This window comes from Micropterus dolomieu, linkage group LG01 (assembly GCF_021292245.1).
Source record: "Micropterus dolomieu isolate WLL.071019.BEF.003 ecotype Adirondacks linkage group LG01, ASM2129224v1, whole genome shotgun sequence".
In the NCBI taxonomy this organism is placed as follows: Eukaryota; Metazoa; Chordata; class Actinopteri; order Centrarchiformes; family Centrarchidae; genus Micropterus; species Micropterus dolomieu.
This window is the reverse complement of record NC_060150.1, coordinates 29223808-29244268: the sequence shown is the minus strand read 5'-3', so window position 1 is coordinate 29244268 and position 20461 is coordinate 29223808. Positions and strand designations below refer to the sequence as shown.

Below are 20461 nucleotides of genomic sequence, written 5' to 3'. Positions count from 1 at the left end.
AAAAAGTTAAAATATTTTATTACGTTATTGTTTTTTTATAGTTTTTATTGTATGAGCAGCATTCAAAAGATGATTTAGAATTCGAATGTCAACATTATGAGCTATACAGTTCTACATTCCAAAGCACTGTACTTAAGTAGCCTACGTACTATAGATTATAATCGTGGAACAAAAAGCAAACCACAGATGAATCTCAGTTGAAGGTCTAACCGTCTACCTGCATCTGACACTCTTCAAACACTCTGTCTCCACACCGTTTCCAAAACCATCTTACATTTGTCGTTACATTCACATCATAATGACATTCAGGTGATAAGACAACAGCATCAAGCACTAGCACTAAAATGCATCAGGACAACAATGAACAATCATCCCTGCAGAAAACCAAAAAAGAAGCAGAGCACTGACACCTGGCACATTACACACACACACACACACACACACACACACACACACACACACACACAGAAAATCCCCTGCAATGGCACTAAACAAACATCCAAGACCTTCAAACCACATCCATATATGTCTTCTGTATAAGAATAAAAATAAACAGGTATAATTTTTATTTGAAATATATGCCCTATATACAGTATATGGTAGTGTGTGTTTTGTTATGTGTAATTTTTTCAAAGCACTGATCACAGCAATATCTGTTTGGATTACACACACACCAGTTAGCAAGTTGCCACCCATAGCTCCTTAGAAAAAAGCTATGCATGTTTCGTATTTTCCATGTTAGAGCTTGACAACACTGACAGACCAATATGTAGTTTTTATTAAAATCATTCCATTGCTGCTTACTTCCCCTTTCCTCTTTTCACTGTCTCCTTAGCATTTTGTTCTAAATTGCATTCCTGCACTTTTGCTCAACTCATCTAAAAAGCCTTATTGGTGTACTGTCCTTCCGATGTCATTCCTTCTGCTGTGTTATTCCTTTTTTATTCTCTCCCTTGCTCTTTTCTGGCATTAGTTGCTCGGCAACATCAAGTAGTATTTCGTGGTACAGAAAAAATATAGGGGAAGAAACATCACATTCAATGTGAGGGGTCTTTTGTCAATCTGCAGAGCCGTTGGGTCTGAAAGCACTTGGCTTTTTGAGTGGACCTCTACTAAGGCTTTCATTCACTGATTTAACAGTTCTGCTATTTGTAATTTTGTAAAAACACATTATATTTTTAAATGGAGCTAATTAATTGTACCCTGTGGAGTTTTTGACCATGTCTGGTGCTGTAGTGTGGATTTTTTTGATGGGCGGTTCCCTGCATTGCTTTTCTTTTATTGTGCAAAGACTTACATGCAGGCTATGACCACAGGAGTCATGCACATTTCTGAAGACTGCTGACATCAGTAATGGCTATCAACAGCTGGTGGCAGTTATAATGCCCGGCTTGTTCAGGAGCATAACAAAGAAGAGAGGTCCACAATAATGTATTACAAGATAGATGTGAAGTCAGTGGTGAAGTGTGGCTATTGGATGCTATGAAACTGTGGGTGCTAATCTAAAACTATTGAACATGTAAGATGAACAAAGGATAAACTAAACCAAAAAAAAACAACAATTTGGGTTCCTAAAAAGCACCAACCTTCCAGGAGGGAGGGAGGGATTCATCTTGACACCACTTAGCTGATATATACTCCAAGCAGGTGAGGCCAGTCCCTCAATGAGTTGGGAATCGATATCAATAATTGTCATGATAAATATCACAGCAAGATTTCTTTTAAGTTTAAAGACTCGTTTTTACTCCTGGGTGAAAGTTGAAGAAACCAGATGGTAAAATGTGTTTTAAACTATTCTTTATGGTCAGAACATGACAAACACTTGCCAGACAATGGATCATTTCACCTATCTGATTTAAAACATTCAAAACAATTATAATAATAAAAACTTTTTTCAACAAATATGCATAAGTAAAATGAAGTAAAATCATTTTCAGTGTTGTTTCCTCAAAAACATATATATCCTAATAGACAAATGAAGTGCTGCAAATTAATACAATTGAACATTTATGAAACATTAGTTATATTGTTATTGAGGGAAATTATATTGCGATAATTATCTTTATCATTTTTAATATCACCCAGCCCTAGTTGAAGTTGGGCAGAGATATGCTGCAGTTATGTTGCCAGACTTCAACTACTAATAAAAATGGATGTGTTCCCAAAACCCCGGCAGCACAGCGCCACTTTGTGCCAGTTCACCAGGAGAACTTGAAAACATGATTGCGCACCAACACTTCTCTCTCTACTGGACTTTGACTTTCAACTATACACAAAGATGGAGGAGGATGACGTGCACATTTTATGTTGACAAAACAAAATGCTGATGACTTAGCAGTTTTTATAATTTTTCACGGTCCATTATATAATCTCTTCACTGGATATTTTGCTGGATCTCTGTTCTAATAAGATAACTTGCTCATTTCCCTGACTCTACTTTAGAGTAAAGTAAAGTAAGTGTATTGTTATCATTCATGACATTAGGGTATAAAATAATCTCCTTGACATGGTGTTGCCTCTTCAAATACAGCTCAAGAACTTTCAACAACAACATTGATCCCAATGTGTACAGCTAATGACAGTGCACCAGTGCACCAATTAGCTCTTATATAATTGCCTCTTGAATTCTGGAAGTTGAGTGGCCTCTGGAGTATGACTCCTCCTTTGTTTGAACCAAATAAAGATCTCTTTATTATCTTCCACAATAAAATATGCCTTAATTACTTATTAGTCACATTTGATATCTAAGAAAGTATTGGTCAAGTTGTGATCTGACTAGGAAGTTAAATGCATCCTGCCTTTGCATCTGGTACGTACAGGATTATGCTAATTTAGCCAACGGGTTAGAGCAATTAACTGAAAACCAAACAAGCCTTTCTCCCTTCTACTTTAAGCTACTGTAATGAATTTCTGTGTATGTCTGGGAGGAAACACAGGATTCTCTCTCTGGATTTCCTATAAATGACTATCTGCAGCGCAATACAATGCACAGAAATTGCAGTCACACATGAGGAATACATGTGAAAAGATTCACATTGCACCAAATATGCAAATAATTATGATAATATGCAATTTAAGTAGAGTTGATGCTTTAATCAAGAGAATTACCACAGTTTTATCATTTTCTGTGGAAAGATCTTATTGTTCCTATTGTTACTGGATCTTAGCTAGAACCATAGTATATACTTGTAAGACAGACTGGAAATGACAATTATGTTGGCAACATACAAATATATCATCATAGGAGACACAAATTATGTACCAAATACTGTACATTAATAAACTCATAAATGTCCTTATATGTGCTGACAACTACATTACAGTAGGCTATGTTATAAACCATGAATTAAATATTTGTAAACTGCTTATAAATGCTAAATTGGGGGACTTAATGTGTTACCATTATGTTTTATAATTCAACTTCAATGGACACAAGCACAGACTTCTAACAGTGCTCTGTGGGTTTAACCTCATTCAGAGTGTGAACACACTGTAATTTGCATAATGGGCACTCAGCCAGCCAACCTGGGCTGACCCGGCCAATATGAACCCCATAAAAACGGGACAAGCATGCTGGGTGCAGGGGGTCTGATGAGGATGGTTTCATCCACAGAAGGCGACACTGAATCGGACAGATGTTAATGGCATGATGTCCAATGTATGATGTACAATTCAATCTCACCACCAACTACAGCCTCCAAAATATCAAGAGTTGAATCAACACCCATGTGACACTGGTACTTCTTTCGGGGAGCTAAGCACTGCCTTCTGCCTTCAGCCCAAGGAGCATTCTGACAAACACTAAAAAACTCCTGTATGGGCCTGAAAACCTGCTGTTCAGTCTTTCATGCCAAGCAGGGCTCTTATTATAGAAGAACACACTGACGACTGATAATGAAATGGGAGAATTATTTCACTGATTTTTCCCCCCGATTGGGTGGTGCTGCATGAGTCATTATAGACTGGATGCTTCCAGCAAATGCTTGTCTTTCTTTAAGCATTTTCCTCTGCTTGACATGATAAACTGTATGCTGCAGAAGTGCCTGGATCCTTTTACCTTCTTGCATCACTGAAAAAATGTAAATGTCAGCTTGCCCATGCTGAACCACAGCTGAATCATGCTGCTCGTTCAGCTAAAGTTCATATTTTGGAAATTACTAACATTTCTGTATTGAAGCTACTTTTAGCCTTCAGTGACACTCACTGATGACTCTAAATAACTGACTCAGAAGCAGCAGTTAATGGACCAATCTTGGCCCAATATAACAGTCTAACACTAATGTACACTGCTGAAAAAAAAACTTAACTTAAATCACACATCTGATCTCACTGAACAAAATTGTTCCAACTACAAGATCTTTAATTTAACTAAATGACTTAACAACGGTCAATGGAAACCAAAATCACCTACCGAGGGCTGGATTCAAAATCACTGAGTAAATCAAAGTAAAAAAACTGTAACTACAGGTTGATCCAACTTGTGTGACTTTCACATGCCTGTATACAATCCCTACCAGGGGCGGCTTGTTCATTAGGGTGACCGGGCGACGCACCGCCAAGCCGGGAAAGGCAGGGGATATTTTTCTCACACTTTCTACCACAATGTTAGTTAGCTGTGACTGTTTTTGACAGACAGTTTGTCTCTGAATATCACTGTCCAATCAGCGTCAAATCGTGTTCGGGGAGTCCCGCCTCTTTTGGTCTTTTCAGTCTGGTTGTAAATCGCCCAGATCTCTCTCATAGACTTTCATGTAAAGGCAGTTTTTTTCGAACTGCGGATGCTGCAATGTAATCGCTATGGGTTCCGGGAGGGCTCGCACTTACGTGTTTACGTCACGCGTCCAGCAGCAGAGCTAGCTTACAGCCAGCTTGTTGCTCTCACTACGACGACCTGCTGCAGAAAACGTACGTTCAGGCTGAAAATTCAACCGTGGTGTCGGGCGATGCAGCGACTTTACCAGCGGTGAGTAAGACACAGTTTAAATAATACATGTAATTTGTTAAGCTATGAGGAGAAGAAAAGTCCGCTAGCCACTAGGCTAATTTATGCTCCATAAAATGCCATAGGCTAAGCTAATAATCTTGATAGTTGTTGTTATTAAGCCGAATTTTATGCTTATGTTAAATGTGATTGTTCTTAAGCCATGTTTTATGTGTGGCGGTGGAGTCAATTTAAAGTTAGCTGCACTTAACCAGTAACAATTATTTTATGTGTTGTTTTTTCTTTTATTGCCGGAAACCGAAAAAGAAAGAAGAGGTGGCATGATGTGGCCATCACTGGCATCTTGTCAGATGAGGGTAAAAAGAAGAAGAAGTAGGAAAGCAACACAAAAAATAAACCAAAAACAATAGAATATACCTTTTATATTTCCCCTTACATGCCTTGTTGTTTATGTGTAAATACTGCGCTTTATTCTGGATTTATTGTTCCTAAATAAAAGGTTTGTCACAGCTAAATCAGATGATTGTGAGAGTCATTCTTTTTTTCATTATTGCTAAAGTAGTTGCCTTTACATCCAAAGGTGTAAAGATCTGTTGATCTTAACTGTGGACTGTTCATTCATTGTAGACATTGACAATGAACTTCAGGATGTAGCTGTTCACAAATACTGTACAGTATGTAGCCTAAGGAACAATCCTTGTCTTATAGCAGACTTAGACCATTGAACTGATCACCTTAGCCATCATCGCAACAATTGCCCCCCCTGAGAAATTTGTCAGGAGCCGCCACTGCTCCCTACAACATCTGGGCATGTTCCTTATGAGACGGCGGATGGTGTCCAGGGTTTTCCTCTCAGACCTGGATCAGGGTACCAGTAAAGTCCTGGACAGTTTATGGTGCTACTTGGCAGCGTCGGATACACGATACATAACGTCCCAGAGGTTCTAAATTGGTTTCAGGACTGGGAAACAACTGCCTTTGTGATTTAGGAATTGCCTACACACTCTGGCCACAAGAGGCCGGGCATTGTCCTGCACCAGAAGGAACAGCAATCGGGCTAATGTTGGCTAGCATGTGGAGGTCTGTGGCCTATCAAGGATATGCCTCCCCAGACAATCTCTGATCCACCACCAAAGAGGTCATGCAGAATGATGTTGCTGGTAGCATAACGTGTTTTCAGACTCTTTTACATCTGTCACATGCGTTGAGTGTGAACCTGTTCTCATCCGTGAAGAGAACAGGGCACCGATGACGGACCTGCGAATTCTGTTGTTCACTGGCGAATGCCAATCGGGATGCACGGTGCTGGGCTGTGGTCTTCCCATTAGAGGATGTCAGGCCCTCATCCCACCCACATGGAGTCTGTTTCTGACAGTTTGGTCAAAACATGCACACTAGTAGCCCGCTGGAGGTCAATCTGTAGGCCTCTGGCAGTGCTCCTCCTGTTTCTCTTCACACAAAGGGGCAGATACTGGTCCTGCTGCTGGGTTGATGCTCTTCTCCGGCCCTGTCCAGCTCACCTTGTCTGCCCGTCTCCTAGGATCTCCTCTATGCGCTTGAGACTGTGCTGGGAGACACAGCAAACCTTCTTGCAACAGAGGAAATCATTAACTGAAGGAGAAGTAGATAGAAAGAGGGTACAACAGCAGAGTAAATTACAAAATTTCATCCAATTTGACTTTTTATTATCATGTACTGATCAAATCTCAAAGCCTAAGGTTATTCAAGGCTTGATGTTTCCATTAAGAGTGAGGCATTTATTTAGGGGAGATACTGATATTGGTGGATTTATTGAAACCACCATCTTCATATGGAGATTAGGGTCATAGTTGTTAAGAATGAGGTCAACAAGGTGAACATGGAATTGTTATTAACAGCTACTCTTCATGTTAATCAAAACTCCCATCTCTGTTAATGTTCCTGAACATTTGCTCTATTTTCCACGCCTATAATACATTTGTGAGTCTTTAATTCACACAGCAGGAGCAACTGAACATTCTAAATTTGTGTTTATTTTGAGCTTGCAACCACTACGTATTTGAGCTGAGAATGGGTCTACCTGTTTCTCAGTTTTCATGAACTCCATGGCCCTCATTTATGAAAAGTGCATACACCAAATTTCCAGCGTACACCTGGTGTACACCCAAAACCACGGTGACTTTGAGATTTATCAATATCAATATCAAATCCTACGCCAGCTCAGGAGGTGGTGTACATGTACGCAAGTTTTGAGTTAGTGCGGAAATGCGCCGAAAAACAGTTCCTAACACCACAAAACGCACTGACAAACATTGTAAAAAAAAACAACAACACAGTAATTATAAACTTCAGTGTTTATTTTTGTGCAACATGGACTTCAACGCTTAATTTGTGTGACTTTACCAAAGCATTTGATTTGTAGGCATATGTATTCCTTCATTTGTAGTTTATTTGGGGTTGCTTTTATTTCAGTGTATATCCAAACAGGTCAAGCAGGTCAAACTGACTATATTATATTATATTATATTAAATATTTATTATATTAAATATTTTGTATAATCAAAAAATGGACAAATGCACGCTGCAGATTCACAGAACCAGTCACAAGTCAGCACCCAAATGCGCATTCAAAATGCCATCTAAGGTTATTTATTTATTTATTTTCGCAGTGTTTTGCTTTTCTCGACACTTTCAAGAGAATAATAAAATGTTTCTAAAGCAACACGAGATTGGTTTGTTTATGTTTTTCTTGCTCAGCGTTTGACTAATATCTTGCATTAAACAAAATGTAAGGATCATCCCTTGATGTCGCAATAGTAGAAATTGTAGCCACTTCAACGCAAAAACTATAACTGCACTTAAACAGAATGATGGATTACAGTTAGGATAAATCTGTACTCAGGCCTCAGCTATACCCAGTGGAGCCTGTGCGCTTTACCTGATGTTTCAGGGTTAGGCCCGGCAGGTGCACACAGACTGGGTTCAGTAATGAAAGGCTTTCAATGAACAAAAAATAATTCAGACTGACAAAATTATAAAAATGACATTCTTCTTCTTTTAAATAATAATAACGACATTCTTCTTCTAAATAGTAGGCGTCACTAATAATAAAAATCATAATAATAGTAATAAGAATATTACAAATTGTCATGCAATTATTAATGTGAATGAATGGTACTCCACATCACATCATCATCACTATTGTACACCCCTAATTGTTTCAAAACACCTGCTGTAAAATAATGCACTGTGATAGGTCATTTGCTCATCCAAACAGCTATTTAAACTGGATTTTCACTGTACACCAATTTTCAATGATGGCTGACCTGGCGCTTTTACAAGACGCATATGCGCCCTTGAGAAGAGAAAGAGTATTTCACAATAGGCAAGATCTTCTGAATGAATCAGATGAATGGCTGATGAGCAGATTCCGTCTTCCAAGGCATCTTTTCCATATTTTGTTTTTGTGGGTGCCTTTAATCCCACTCTTTAAACTCCCAAATAAAACAATTTTAATTCTTTCCACTTCCCTGGTGATGGTTTCGATCTCCACGTCGGAGAAGTCCCTCTTCTTTGCCGTCTTCCGTGTGTCCATGGCGTAAAATGAGGGCGTGGGGGAAGCGGAAACTTGAATATATAGGGATGTGTTATTCTAATGACGATCGTTTTCAGCGGCGGCATTTATCAAGGGTAGGTATTGTGTACACCTGGATTTCAAAGGTACGCACAGCTTCATAAATCACGCAGTTAGAGGAGTGTAAGCATAATCTTACACCAACATATACGCCCGTTTCTACGCAAGAATGATAAATGAGGGCCCATGTCTCCAATTATTCCAGTAATCAATGATGTTATGCTGCTGTACCTAGTGCGTAAATGCTCACAGCACCGTTCTTGATGGGGAGACAATTCATCCTATTTCACCCATCCCCACCCACTATTAATCCCAATGTTAATTTTTATTACAGCGACTCCCCTAATCTGCGGATTTAATTGCAAACTGTGCATACCTTGAACCCACCTATTCAGCCACATCTTACTATCTGAATAACACGCTCATTTAATAACAGTAAAAGTAACTCAGAAGTAGTGTAAAGCATTACAATTCAGAAACAGTAATACTGTAAAATAACAAATTAGTATCAAATGACTAACTAGTAGTAACTACTACTACTAGTAATTAGTAACTACCACTACTACTAGTAACTACTAATAATGTATCACATTTTCAAAGTAACTTGCCTAACACTGGTGGCTAATTACTGAATACAACAGTAACCTAATATTATGTCAAAGGCCAGGGGCATTTCATACTACAGTATTTTGTGTGGTTACAGATTGTATAACATAAGTGACCCAATCACGACAAGAAAAGTCCACTGTGTAATGGTATTTGTGAGAAATACGAAGTCTACTTTTGTCTACCTCTGTGTGAAATAAATCACCCATTGTTTTGAAAATCACTAAGAATTTGAGTTGTAAATCCGTGTGTGTGTGTGATTAGGGTGAGGGTCAGTTCATTCTCTCAAAAGCCCTTAGAAGAAAAGTGCTGTGACTGTGACCAAGCCACACACATGTAAAATTGCAACAGAAATGTGTCATTAAAATGTCAGCCTGGCTGGCTCATGGTCAAATGCTCAATAATAGCCAATTTGTCAATCTACAGCTGAAGCTTGCAATTCACCACCGTCTGAGTGTTTTAATTTCCTATCTCAATGGGAAATTGCCTCCCGAGTTTTTCAAATTTAAATGCAGAAATATTCTCTGCTCCCATCTGCAGTCTTCATTTACTGGAATTTATTGTCAATAAATACAGTTACAGTCAGAGGTAGAAAGATCTCCCGTTCTTTACAGCAGTCTTTAATCAATATGGGCTGTAGTGATGAGGCTGTTAAATGAAATTTGCAATGTGGGAAGAAGCCCAACGCCTTCACTTTTTAACTTTTGGATGGATATAAAATGTGAAGAGCACTTGAAGGCAGGAACAAAAATGGCTCCATATTCCAGAACATTAATGTCCTCTAAAATCAAGTCTGGGTTTTTTCTCGCCACAAGTACTGAGCTGTATGTCCTAGATAAATTACTTATGCGAGGGAGTAAAGATAAATGAGGATAATAGATTAGATTACATTGTTTCATTTTGTGGGCATTTCAAATCAGAAAAACAGCCACTTGTTTTTGTGACAATATTAGCAATTGACACAGACAGTAGGTGCCTAAACTTCCAGTAGACTGTAGACTGCACATATCAGGCCACATACATTAGAGCATAAAATCAGGCAGCATGGGATACAGACCACACCGTCTTTCAACTCAAAGGATTAAACCACTGCTGTATTCCATTGCCTGGTCAAATAGAAGTGCACAACAATTGCCTCCAGCTACATCTGATGCCAGTGCCGACTGCTTTGTGGAAATCTATGGATTCTTAATGTGAGTGAGTGAAGTGAGCTAATTTAGAAGTTGAAGCCGAGTGAAGCTGCAATGTAATAATGTGGTATGTAATGAGCTGTAGCTGTTATTATTTCAGAATTTGTTGCTACGGTCACCTGTTCTGCAGATCAACACATTTTTGATGCTGAAAAACAATAGTAATGGGAACCACAGATGTTAATCATTTTGAACAGTGTTGAAAATTAAGACAGTCTGGACACTATGTGAGAGCCAAAAATTACAACAGCACGTTGTTGCTAGTGCATAGCTTCTTTCCAAATGAAAATGCCAATCTTTCAGGAAGAATATTTCCCTTTAAGTATGACAGGACTTTCAAATGTTGATGTGATGTGAACAAGGCTGCAGCGAATTTGTGGGCTAAATATCAAAGTCATCAGAGGAGGGTCGATAGGTGTGTATCGAACATTCTTCCTAACTTGTCTTGGAGGTAACACATTTCTGTTACAACAGAAGAACATCGTTTTAGGATGAAGGATGGGATATATTCGTCTTTGATTTTTTTGGCTTTCCCCTATTCTTGTCAGCCATCCAGCAAGAAAGAAGTGTTCAGATATTTTACTTGAATAAAAGTACCATTGCTACATTGCAAAAATACTCCATTACAAGTAAAAGTTGTGGATTCAAACCCTTTCTCACATAGAAGCAGAAGTATTATTAGTATTATTATTCCCTCAGTGCAAATGCAAATCAGTTTGCGTTTCCATCCAGTACTGTAAAGTAAATATTAAGACAGTGACTTTTCCACCTCAGTGAAGCATAAAACATTTTGAATTACCACTCTTTTATAATATGCAAATTAAAAAATTTCTCATGAGAACAGGTGGATGGAAACATTTTACTGTGTATCATATCAGAGAACATGAGTAACTTAACCACCAGAGAAAGTAGATACATTGACGTAACCATAAGCTCTTTGCAAAACCCCTCATGCTGAAAAGTGATGGAATTTGACAGTTGAAACAGTTGAACATGTCAGTAGTACAGTACAAGGATTTGTAAATAACAAGTAGTGTGGATTTAAACAGTGACATGAAGACTTACATTGTTGTTACTAAACCAACCACAATTGCGTTTCACTGCTCATGAAGTATTTACTGATTGAATCCTGGATTTATCTTGCCTAAAACTATGAAACACAAACTGAAAGAGCAACTGAAAGGAAATTGAACATTAAAATACTACACACTTATACACCCTGTACACACATACATTGATAACTGCCCAAGCAACTACCCACTGCATTTTCAGAGAATTAATAATTCACAGAATCAATTATGCAGCCATTCACACAGAGAAAGACAAGGTCAACACAAAACAACCTTCATTCAACATATTTTCGCTTATAATACACCCACACTAGACAGCTGCCAGTTTAACCAAAGCAGTATTGTTAAATAATTATTAAGAGAATGAATTTAAGGTGTTGTTTTAGTGTGATGCAGCTATTCTCCATGGTCAGATTTGTCTCAATTAATCCTTAGTCCAACATTATTAATTAAACATGAACATGAACTTCTTGTGTTGCCCCTTCATCCTCCTCTACTTTCATATTCCTGAGATCTTAGCTTACCCTTTCAAGTAAAGAAATGGCTTTTGAAAAGTCTACCTGTTAAATGTTTTAACAGGTTCTGCCAAGACCTATTCTGCGGTGTCTTCCCCGCCCTGTGAGATTTGCCTCCCTTGTCCTTGGCTGGTAAACACAATCTTCACGCTTGTCCCTTACCTGCTATTTAAGAGCGCTCTGGCTCACTACCTCCCCGGAGATGCACTAGAATTTATTGGTGGGGAGGTCAGAGAGCCTGTTGTCTTGTTCGGGATTCATTACCATGCACGGCTACGACACCTCATGCACAGGATGGGAGAGTGCAGAACAGGGCTCATCTGAACTTATTCAAATGAGAACATGTCTTTGAAGCATTGCATGGGGTGAGCTTTGTTATGGGTCCCAGTGGATCTGCTGTTGACAGTCTCTCAGGTTTTCTAACGAGGGGAGCCCTGACATGTGCCTTAGGGCTTGTTCACAATCACTTGGTGTGCCTCTCTGATCACTTCCTCCACTTCTTTATCTCCCCTTTTAAACATGGCCTTGAAATCCACTTGAGGATTTTGAAAGGCAAACACAGAACAAGATCCTGTATGCTAGGAAGCTAACACAGGAGTGTAATTTTGTTCACTGAATCATTAATTGCAGTCCAAGGTTTTCTCTAAGGAGATTCTGAGAGTGACTGATGCCAGGAATCCACTCTGACTGCAACAATGGATTCAGAAAACTCTTACATTCCTCCTTTCTGACAGTCACTATCCATCATATGAGTACCACTGCAGGGCCTGGGATATTAATATTACTACTTGATGATGTACTGCAGGAAGACATAATACCAATGAGAAACAGGGAACTATTACTATTAAAGTCAGGAGGTGGTTAGCTTAGCTTTGCATAAAGACCTGAAACCATCATGATGATGATGATGATGTTGGAGATGGTGGTGACCTTGGCAAACGATTTTGTTGTCAATGATGGACATTGTTGGCTATGTTTTTACATACGACTGTTGAACTGTAGGCCTATTTATATATCCATGTTGTATTTAAGATTGTCATGTTGATTGTGTAACTGATATTCCAAAATTCAGCACTTTAATTAAGCAATTTATTCCTTTATTCCAGTGTTGGTCACACAGAGTCTGTAACATTCAGTATTTTATATATTTCCTAGTCTTGTATCTATGTCTGGCCTGTATGTCTTGCTGAAAAACCAATTGCCAATTGGGAAAAATAAAGTTAATGTTTAAAGTTGTACTTCTGTCCCATACTGTCACTTTAAGAAGTGGCACAAATAAAAGTTACAAAAAGCCACACAGTACATTAAATAAGCAATTCTTATCAGAAATTATCCAAAGGACAGTCCATCTCATATGATACACTAAGTTTAAACAGTTTGTGAGATTCTGTGAGCATGCAGCTTAATACTTTATAACCTCAGGGCTATACTGTACCTGCATATGCATTTGAAATATTCAGTATCCACACAGATGCAGGTAACAAACTGCTGTGAACTGTTAAGCAAAAATTCACACAGATCATAGTCAACAGAATATAGTGCCTTTGTTGTATGTAAACACACTGATAATCACACAAATTATATTATTGGTATATTGACAGACACGAGGCAGCACACCTCATAGACATCTATATTTTAGAGTTTTATGTTTTAGAGATGTTCGATGAGGACTGTCACACAGATAAACATTCATTTGTGGTGTTTTAAGTTAAAAGAATTGTTTTCCATTTAAAATAAAAGCTCACCTTATTATATGTGAGGTGGCTGATTTACCAAGAGGGAAATTGTTCTAGCAAAATTGCATATCCACTTAAATCCTAGAAAATCCCAAATACCTTTGAGTTTGACAGACTTTTATCCACTGTTTTGCTGCAGATGCCCCCCAGAATGTGATAAGAATTGTAAAGTGACTATAACTGTGTTTTTGACACCTACCTCACATTTCTGCCTTCTCTTGGCAGGAGTTTAGAACTTGTTAGGGATTTTTTTAAAGGTTTTTAGAGAAAGGTGTATAAATAACTCCCAGATCTGCTTTTCAGTTGCCTGATTAGAGGCTTGCTCTAACACGACTCTGACTAAAGCCCTTCAAAGAGCTTGAACAGCAGAAATTCTATACAGTCCCAGGGCAGATGTGTGGCACTGACATAATACACATGTATTTGGCTATTATTTTAAAAGTAATTTCAGCTGTCTGGCTTTGTACAGTAGTTGATCAGCCCCTTCATCTCTTCTACAGAGAATACAATAACATCAAGCCACTGGGGTTGCTAATTAACTGAATCACAAAAATAGCTTAGAGCATGTTACATCCAAACACAAAGTTTACTAAGGTGACGAGTGGTTGGAGTCAAGAAGTAAGATCATTCTCTTTTCTCTTTCCAGCCATTCAGTGTATTAAGCAGATTTCCCAGGTTCCTTTCTGAAGACTGCAAGAGCCAGGATCATGCTTTAAAATGATTCTCACTCAATCCGTATTTGTGCTGACCGGGCACTGTGTCTGCATGTTTAATGGACTACTTTGAGTCTGGTGAGCCATATAGGAATAGTAAAAATGAAGTGTCCATGTGGCGATAACCCATCTTTCATGTAGAGATGCTCCCTACTGTATATGTTCTGCAGCAAATGTCTAGGGGAATCAATCTTCCAAGCATACATGGACTTTTTGAAATCTGGTACAGAAAGCGGTATACTGTACATCAGTTTGTGATTTGATTATATAGATATTTATTGTAGGGATTGGGAAAGGGTTTGGGGGTTGGGGGCTTTTTAGGCAAAATTAAGGGTCCATTAAGGGAAATTTTCAAGGCTTTTTCAGCTCTGGTCAGCAGCCTTACAATTGAACATTGGTCCTGATTGCCACTAGATAATATGGTTTGTATTAAGGTCCTGGAAGCATCCACTAAGCTTGTTTAACCAAAATTAAACCAGAGGAGCAACTGCTGTGGATGGCCAATCAGAGCCCACTGTAGTTCTGACTCTGACAACTCCCAGTCTTTAAAATTAAATTCAATTAAAGTCCTTTTAACTTAATTGCATTTATTTGTGCAGCGTCATAAAGAACATTATTCTTGCTCTACTTGAAGACAAAATTATGATAATTGAGTAATACAAAACATTTAATTAATTTTCCAATATACTTCGTTGGTGTGGCTCCATAAGCACTCCAGGCTCTGTTTTTGCTGCTGATATTCGGCATGTTTTTAGCCTCTCTTTGTCACTGTTTTCAAAATAGCCAAAATTACCTTTTGAAAAGGTCACATTATAATACTGAAACTTTAAAAATAGAAAGGTGACAGTGATCTCACCATACCAACATGACCCTGCAAACATTAGACCTGAAAAGAATCCTAAGAAAAAGTCAAGAAAAACTTCTTTCTGCAGAATGTGAATTATTAACCTGTTTTTACCACCAAAAGTACCCACACGTGCTCAACAAAGAGCTCTGAAATAGTTGTCTCTGTCTCTGTCTGTCAATCTCTTCCCAAAATGTAAGCTGTGCAAAAGTAAGCATAGACAGAGTTAAAGGGCCCTCACCTGCAAACCTTATACAGTAAAACCTAATATCTGGGCGATTTTATATAAATATATATATATATAAGCATTGTTTTTGCTTCTTTCTTTCTTAATTTTCTCTGTTAAAAGTGCTGGTGCAGCAAATTCTGCTGGATGAAAACTGGCAGGAAAATTGGCAGGATGGTTCTGCCCACTACTCAGGCAAAAAATGACACTCATTGACCTCATGGTGGTGCTATAACAATCAACTTTACGTTTTTGGAACGTTTTAGTTTTGGGACTGCCAATGAAAACTAGCCTGTGGCTAACTCGGATACATTTACATTTCAAATAAACAATAAATAAAAATATCTAAGACATGATTTCATTGCCTCAACTTGTGAGAAGGTAAGCAAAAACACTCTCACGCACACCAGTGGCTCAGTAAGCAAGACACCTACTCATGGAAGTTTCAGAGTTCAAATCCCTAGTTGACAAAGATTCAGTTATAATGATGGGTATTTTATTGGGTATTTATTATTTATGTAGTGGTGTTTTTTCATTACTCACTGAGTCAAAGTTTTCCTGTTCAACTACAATCCTTTAAAAATTTCACATATTTTTTCTCTGCTATGAAGTGTTTGTGCAGCAAAACCCTTAAAACTTGGAAACACAGCAATTGGCAGGTAGGTTGCCAATTTCATCCACTGTTGAGGCACATAAAGTATAATGACACTCATTGACCTCAAGTTGATGCTGTAATAATCAAGTTTGTGTTTCTGCAATAACCACAAAAAATGCATGGCTCTGTATCCACATTATTGCATTACTTTAATCTCTTCAGCCATTTGCATCTGGTCTTCTCCTCTGGAAATGTCAAATGTTACATTTTTCGTGACCATGCTTGGAATCCCGATCATTGTCGCTTGCAGCTATATTTTTAACTGTTTTTGTCAATTGCAATCTTTCCACTGTATTTACTGTATGACGTGCTTTTCTTTCATTTACATATGTGAAGTAATGTAAATCTACACCTACATCACTAAAACATAATCAAACTGACACAGTCACCTACATGTGCACGTGTGAAATCAACTTTGACCTCAGACAGTTTCTGTAAAAAAGGCCTCCAGCTATGTCTCAAGGTAATGTACGGTGACTTTGATTGTTCCTTGGTGAGTCCAACTGGAATCTTGTCTCAGATGAGTATCTTAGTTACACTTAAAGCCCACTGTGATTGTCAGGCCCCTAAGTGATCCCTGGGGAGCTGCGTAATCTCTTCACATCCTCTGATCCAGGGGAATTGAAGTGCAATTTGGACAGCCACAAATAGTTTTTCTCTCATCAACGTTGAGGGTAACAGGGAGTGTTGCTGAAGACTAAATGGTCCACATGAATGATGTCCTTGTAATTATGTGTAAATACTGTACACTTAAATAAAACAAACAATAACTGGTTATAGTTGATATAAAAGAACTCGATAGAGTCAGTGCAAGAATTAGAAAAACTTTGAAAATGTATAAACTGCCTACAATAGTGCTGTAGCTTTTGTTTGGTTTAATTTCCTTAAATTGATCACCTTGATCTGGATGGTAACCATTAAGGGACACAAAACTGAGAATTAGGAAGGGATACTATACGGTATAAAAGAAACAGAGCTTCTGGAGACACTAGAGAGAGTTAGGGGCAACTAAAAGAACATCTTTTGAGATGGATGTGAAATTTTCAAAGTGTGTTTTTGCCATTTAATATTGTAACTTTATAGTGGCATGTTTTGTTGCTAACAGGCTATTGTTGCTGCATTTTTGCACCACACATCTCAGCAACCATCTATCAGACAAAGAGTGTGATGGTAGTTTGATGATTTTTTCCCCATCAATTTCCTGTTGCGTTTCTGTTGGTGGCACCGGTTTGTCCGTTCACTCATGTTGGCTTCTTTTTCTTCTCTTCTTCCTCTATTCTAAAAAATCCTGAACTGTAAAAACAATATCACAGAGGGTTTTTCTTGGTAAGAGCCCACCCCACAATGTCTACAATTGCAAATGTACAAAGTAGATATGCTCTGAATCACTATGGGGTTTTGTCAATCAGTGATCGAGAATAGTAAAAGCAACACTTATTTATATGATAATGTGGGAGATTATTACTAACAACTCAAATAAGTTTGATTGCTTCATTTAAATAAACTGTGCATCTTGAATATGTAAAAATACCTATTAAGAATGCAAGTAATCTCCTGAGATAAATACCGTATTTGTTAAAGGGCTCAAAAGCAAGTTGAAAGAAACATGAGTGTGGAGCTGAATTCTCCTCTGAAGCCATGGGGCGCATTTCTTGATTGTTTTCCTTGTGTGTGCGGTTCCACATGAGTATTCTCTTTGGTTGCTTCACTACAAAGACCCACACTCCAAAGAAAGAAAGATAAAAAGAAAATAGAAAGTCCACGTTTGCTGCTCAGCACAGACTTGTCAGTTGCTATTATGTGGATTTCTTTTGCACTCTTCGAGAAGAAAATAAAAGGTTTGGCGGTGGTCAGGCTTTTGAAGTGACACAGGCCATCACTAACATTTGTTTGAAGGAAGCTCCGGAGGACTGAATACTAATTAGACCAATTTTCTCCCCTCTTAATTTCAAGGAAAGAAGAAGAGTTGCAGGATTGCAGTGTCTGGCTGCAACATTCTGTTGTAATAGCATCATAATCAGAAATATTAAGGGACAGAGATTTAGAAACTTAAGGCAGTAGTTTGACACTTCAGGCTTTCTTGCAGAGAGTATTGAGACTATTGAGCCACACAAAACTGTCACACACAATTTCATACACAAGTTTCTGACTCAAAAGTCTCTCACACACACAGTTCCTCTTTGTAGAAACAATCAAAACACTTACAAGTAATTCCAAGAGGATGATGAATAATCCCATATAGCTCTATGGCCCTAACTCAAATTCAGATTTGGTTGAAAGGTTTTTGTCAGACATGCAGCTGTATAACACATATGCTAGGATTAATGTGCAAAAATCAGTCACCACTCTATTATATCCTTTGAGTATAATGAGCCTTGATGTTTCCTCTATCTGTATGAAAAAACACTTGGGTTTGTGTGTCTGTTCGTGTGCCTCTTGAATAATCAAACACTTATTTCGCTCAGATACACAGTGAAATATAGTTTAAGTCCATCGCTAATCCTTCTCAGAAGCACATGGGAATGAGCAGCAAATATAGGAACATTTAAATAAGCAGCAATTCTCTTCCTATGACAAACAAAAGCAGACATTTTATTCACGTTTCCATTCACGTACTCAGAATGAAGGGAAGTTATTGTAAGATGGTACTTTATTGGTTTCAAGAGAGATGGAATTGCACCAGCCCAGAGTCTTAGTTGAATTAACATATCCTTGATTTGAAGCATTTGACATTGGCATTTGTACAGTAGGTAGATCTACTCCAAAGTCATCTTACACAGACCAAAAACCAAGTTCACTGTTGTTTAGAATCCAGTTTTTAATATTTAAATGAACTATAAAAAGCACATTAAAACACTTTCTCATTTTAGTTACAAAAATGGGTCACCTAAAGGGCTTCTTATTGCATTCACAGAAGGATTTGAACAGTGGATGTCTAACAGTTAATGTATTCTCTCTTAAAAAAATCCCCACCCAAAATATATAAACTTAATTGCTTAACCAAGGTATATACAGGGCATAACATCCTTGCATCTTACAGGTTATCAAGAAAGTTTGAGGTATACAACCAAAATAAAAAGCCTGTCAGAAAACAAAACAGAAAAACAACAAATAGAATTAAATAAAGGAAAAATGAATGCCATGATTGCTTCCTACTAGCACAGGATCACAACATTAGTGGGAGATGTTGCTGTATACGTGCTGGTGTGATACTTCCAGTTGTTTCACCTCTGGTCACAAGGGCAAAACAGCAAATAACCTCAAGCTTTGGACTGTCAATATATACAAAGGGCATACAGTCTAATTTAGCAATAGAGAATTGTTTGAATGCTCACTTTATTTGCTTTATGACAGGTACACAGTATGTGTTCAACAAAAATAATACCAGAATTATAAATTTATTTGATTGGATGATGTTTGTTGTGTTTAACTTACACTGTTTATCTTTGAACCAACATTGAAATTAAAGAGCCATAAGCAGAATCTGATACACATGCAAGTTTTGAAAGTGGATTCAGAAATAACAGTATTGTACAAAATAATAATTACAGTATTTTTATAATTATCAAAATACACCTTCTTTCTTAGCACCTCTTTATACTTTTTGTGTTTTTTGAACAAGCACCATTGTAGTCGTTTTCATACAGCACCTGGAGAATCCAGAGAGGAGGTCTGTGTCCCCTCATGTCGCCTGACCCCCTCTCTTGGTTACCTCCGATTCACCCTCCTCTGCCACGCGTTCAAATGTCCTTCACCTTTGCTCCATAACGTGGTTAAGTCATGTGGTTCGAGCCCTACAAGGGCAACAAGTATTTTCCTGGGTTACATGTACATACATGGAAAGACATGTTTGCTACACCATCTCTTATTCAAAACTTGCATGTGGCATAGAAAAGGGTGGGGGGCTAGAAATGGGGTTTGGTGGTACCCAAAACGTCTCAACTTGACTTTCTTTGCTGGCCCCATCAAGTCCTTTTTTTTTTTCTTTTCATTTTTATTTAGCCAAGGAAGCAGACGGGCCCAACTTCAAACCCAAACTTCTGGTTAGGGTCCCCAAAGTCAGTCAACATGACATCGATGATTGGAACCTGATCGATTTTGGGAGTATTAATCTCCATCACAGTCTTTCCATAGCCCTTCCTCGTCTGCAACAACAAAGACACGAACACAGAGATACAGAGGAACCAATTAGACAAGCAAACCACAGAAAAATACACAAATTTTGTCACGTTTCTAACTGCATAAAACCTTTTACTGTGTGTTCATGCTGATCATTACAGTATGTCAGTCGATTGATTTCCTTTAGACCAGAGCTATTGGGAAAGTGTGTCTGAGAAGACTTGGGCTTTTC

The 20461-nt window shown here is 38.1% G+C and overlaps 1 protein-coding gene across 1 annotated transcript in view; it reads right to left on the bottom strand.

Annotated features, from left to right (window-relative positions):
- Window positions 1-18785: 18785 nt before the first annotated feature.
- Window positions 18786-20461, bottom strand: part of col11a1a (collagen, type XI, alpha 1a) — a 142918-nt gene continuing 141242 nt past the window's right edge. Inside the window, exon 67 of the mRNA XM_046063866.1 lies at window positions 18786-20255. Within this exon, the coding sequence (XP_045919822.1) occupies window positions 20109-20255 (147 nt within the window). The 3' untranslated portion in view covers window positions 18786-20108. The remainder of the gene's footprint in view (window positions 20256-20461) is intronic.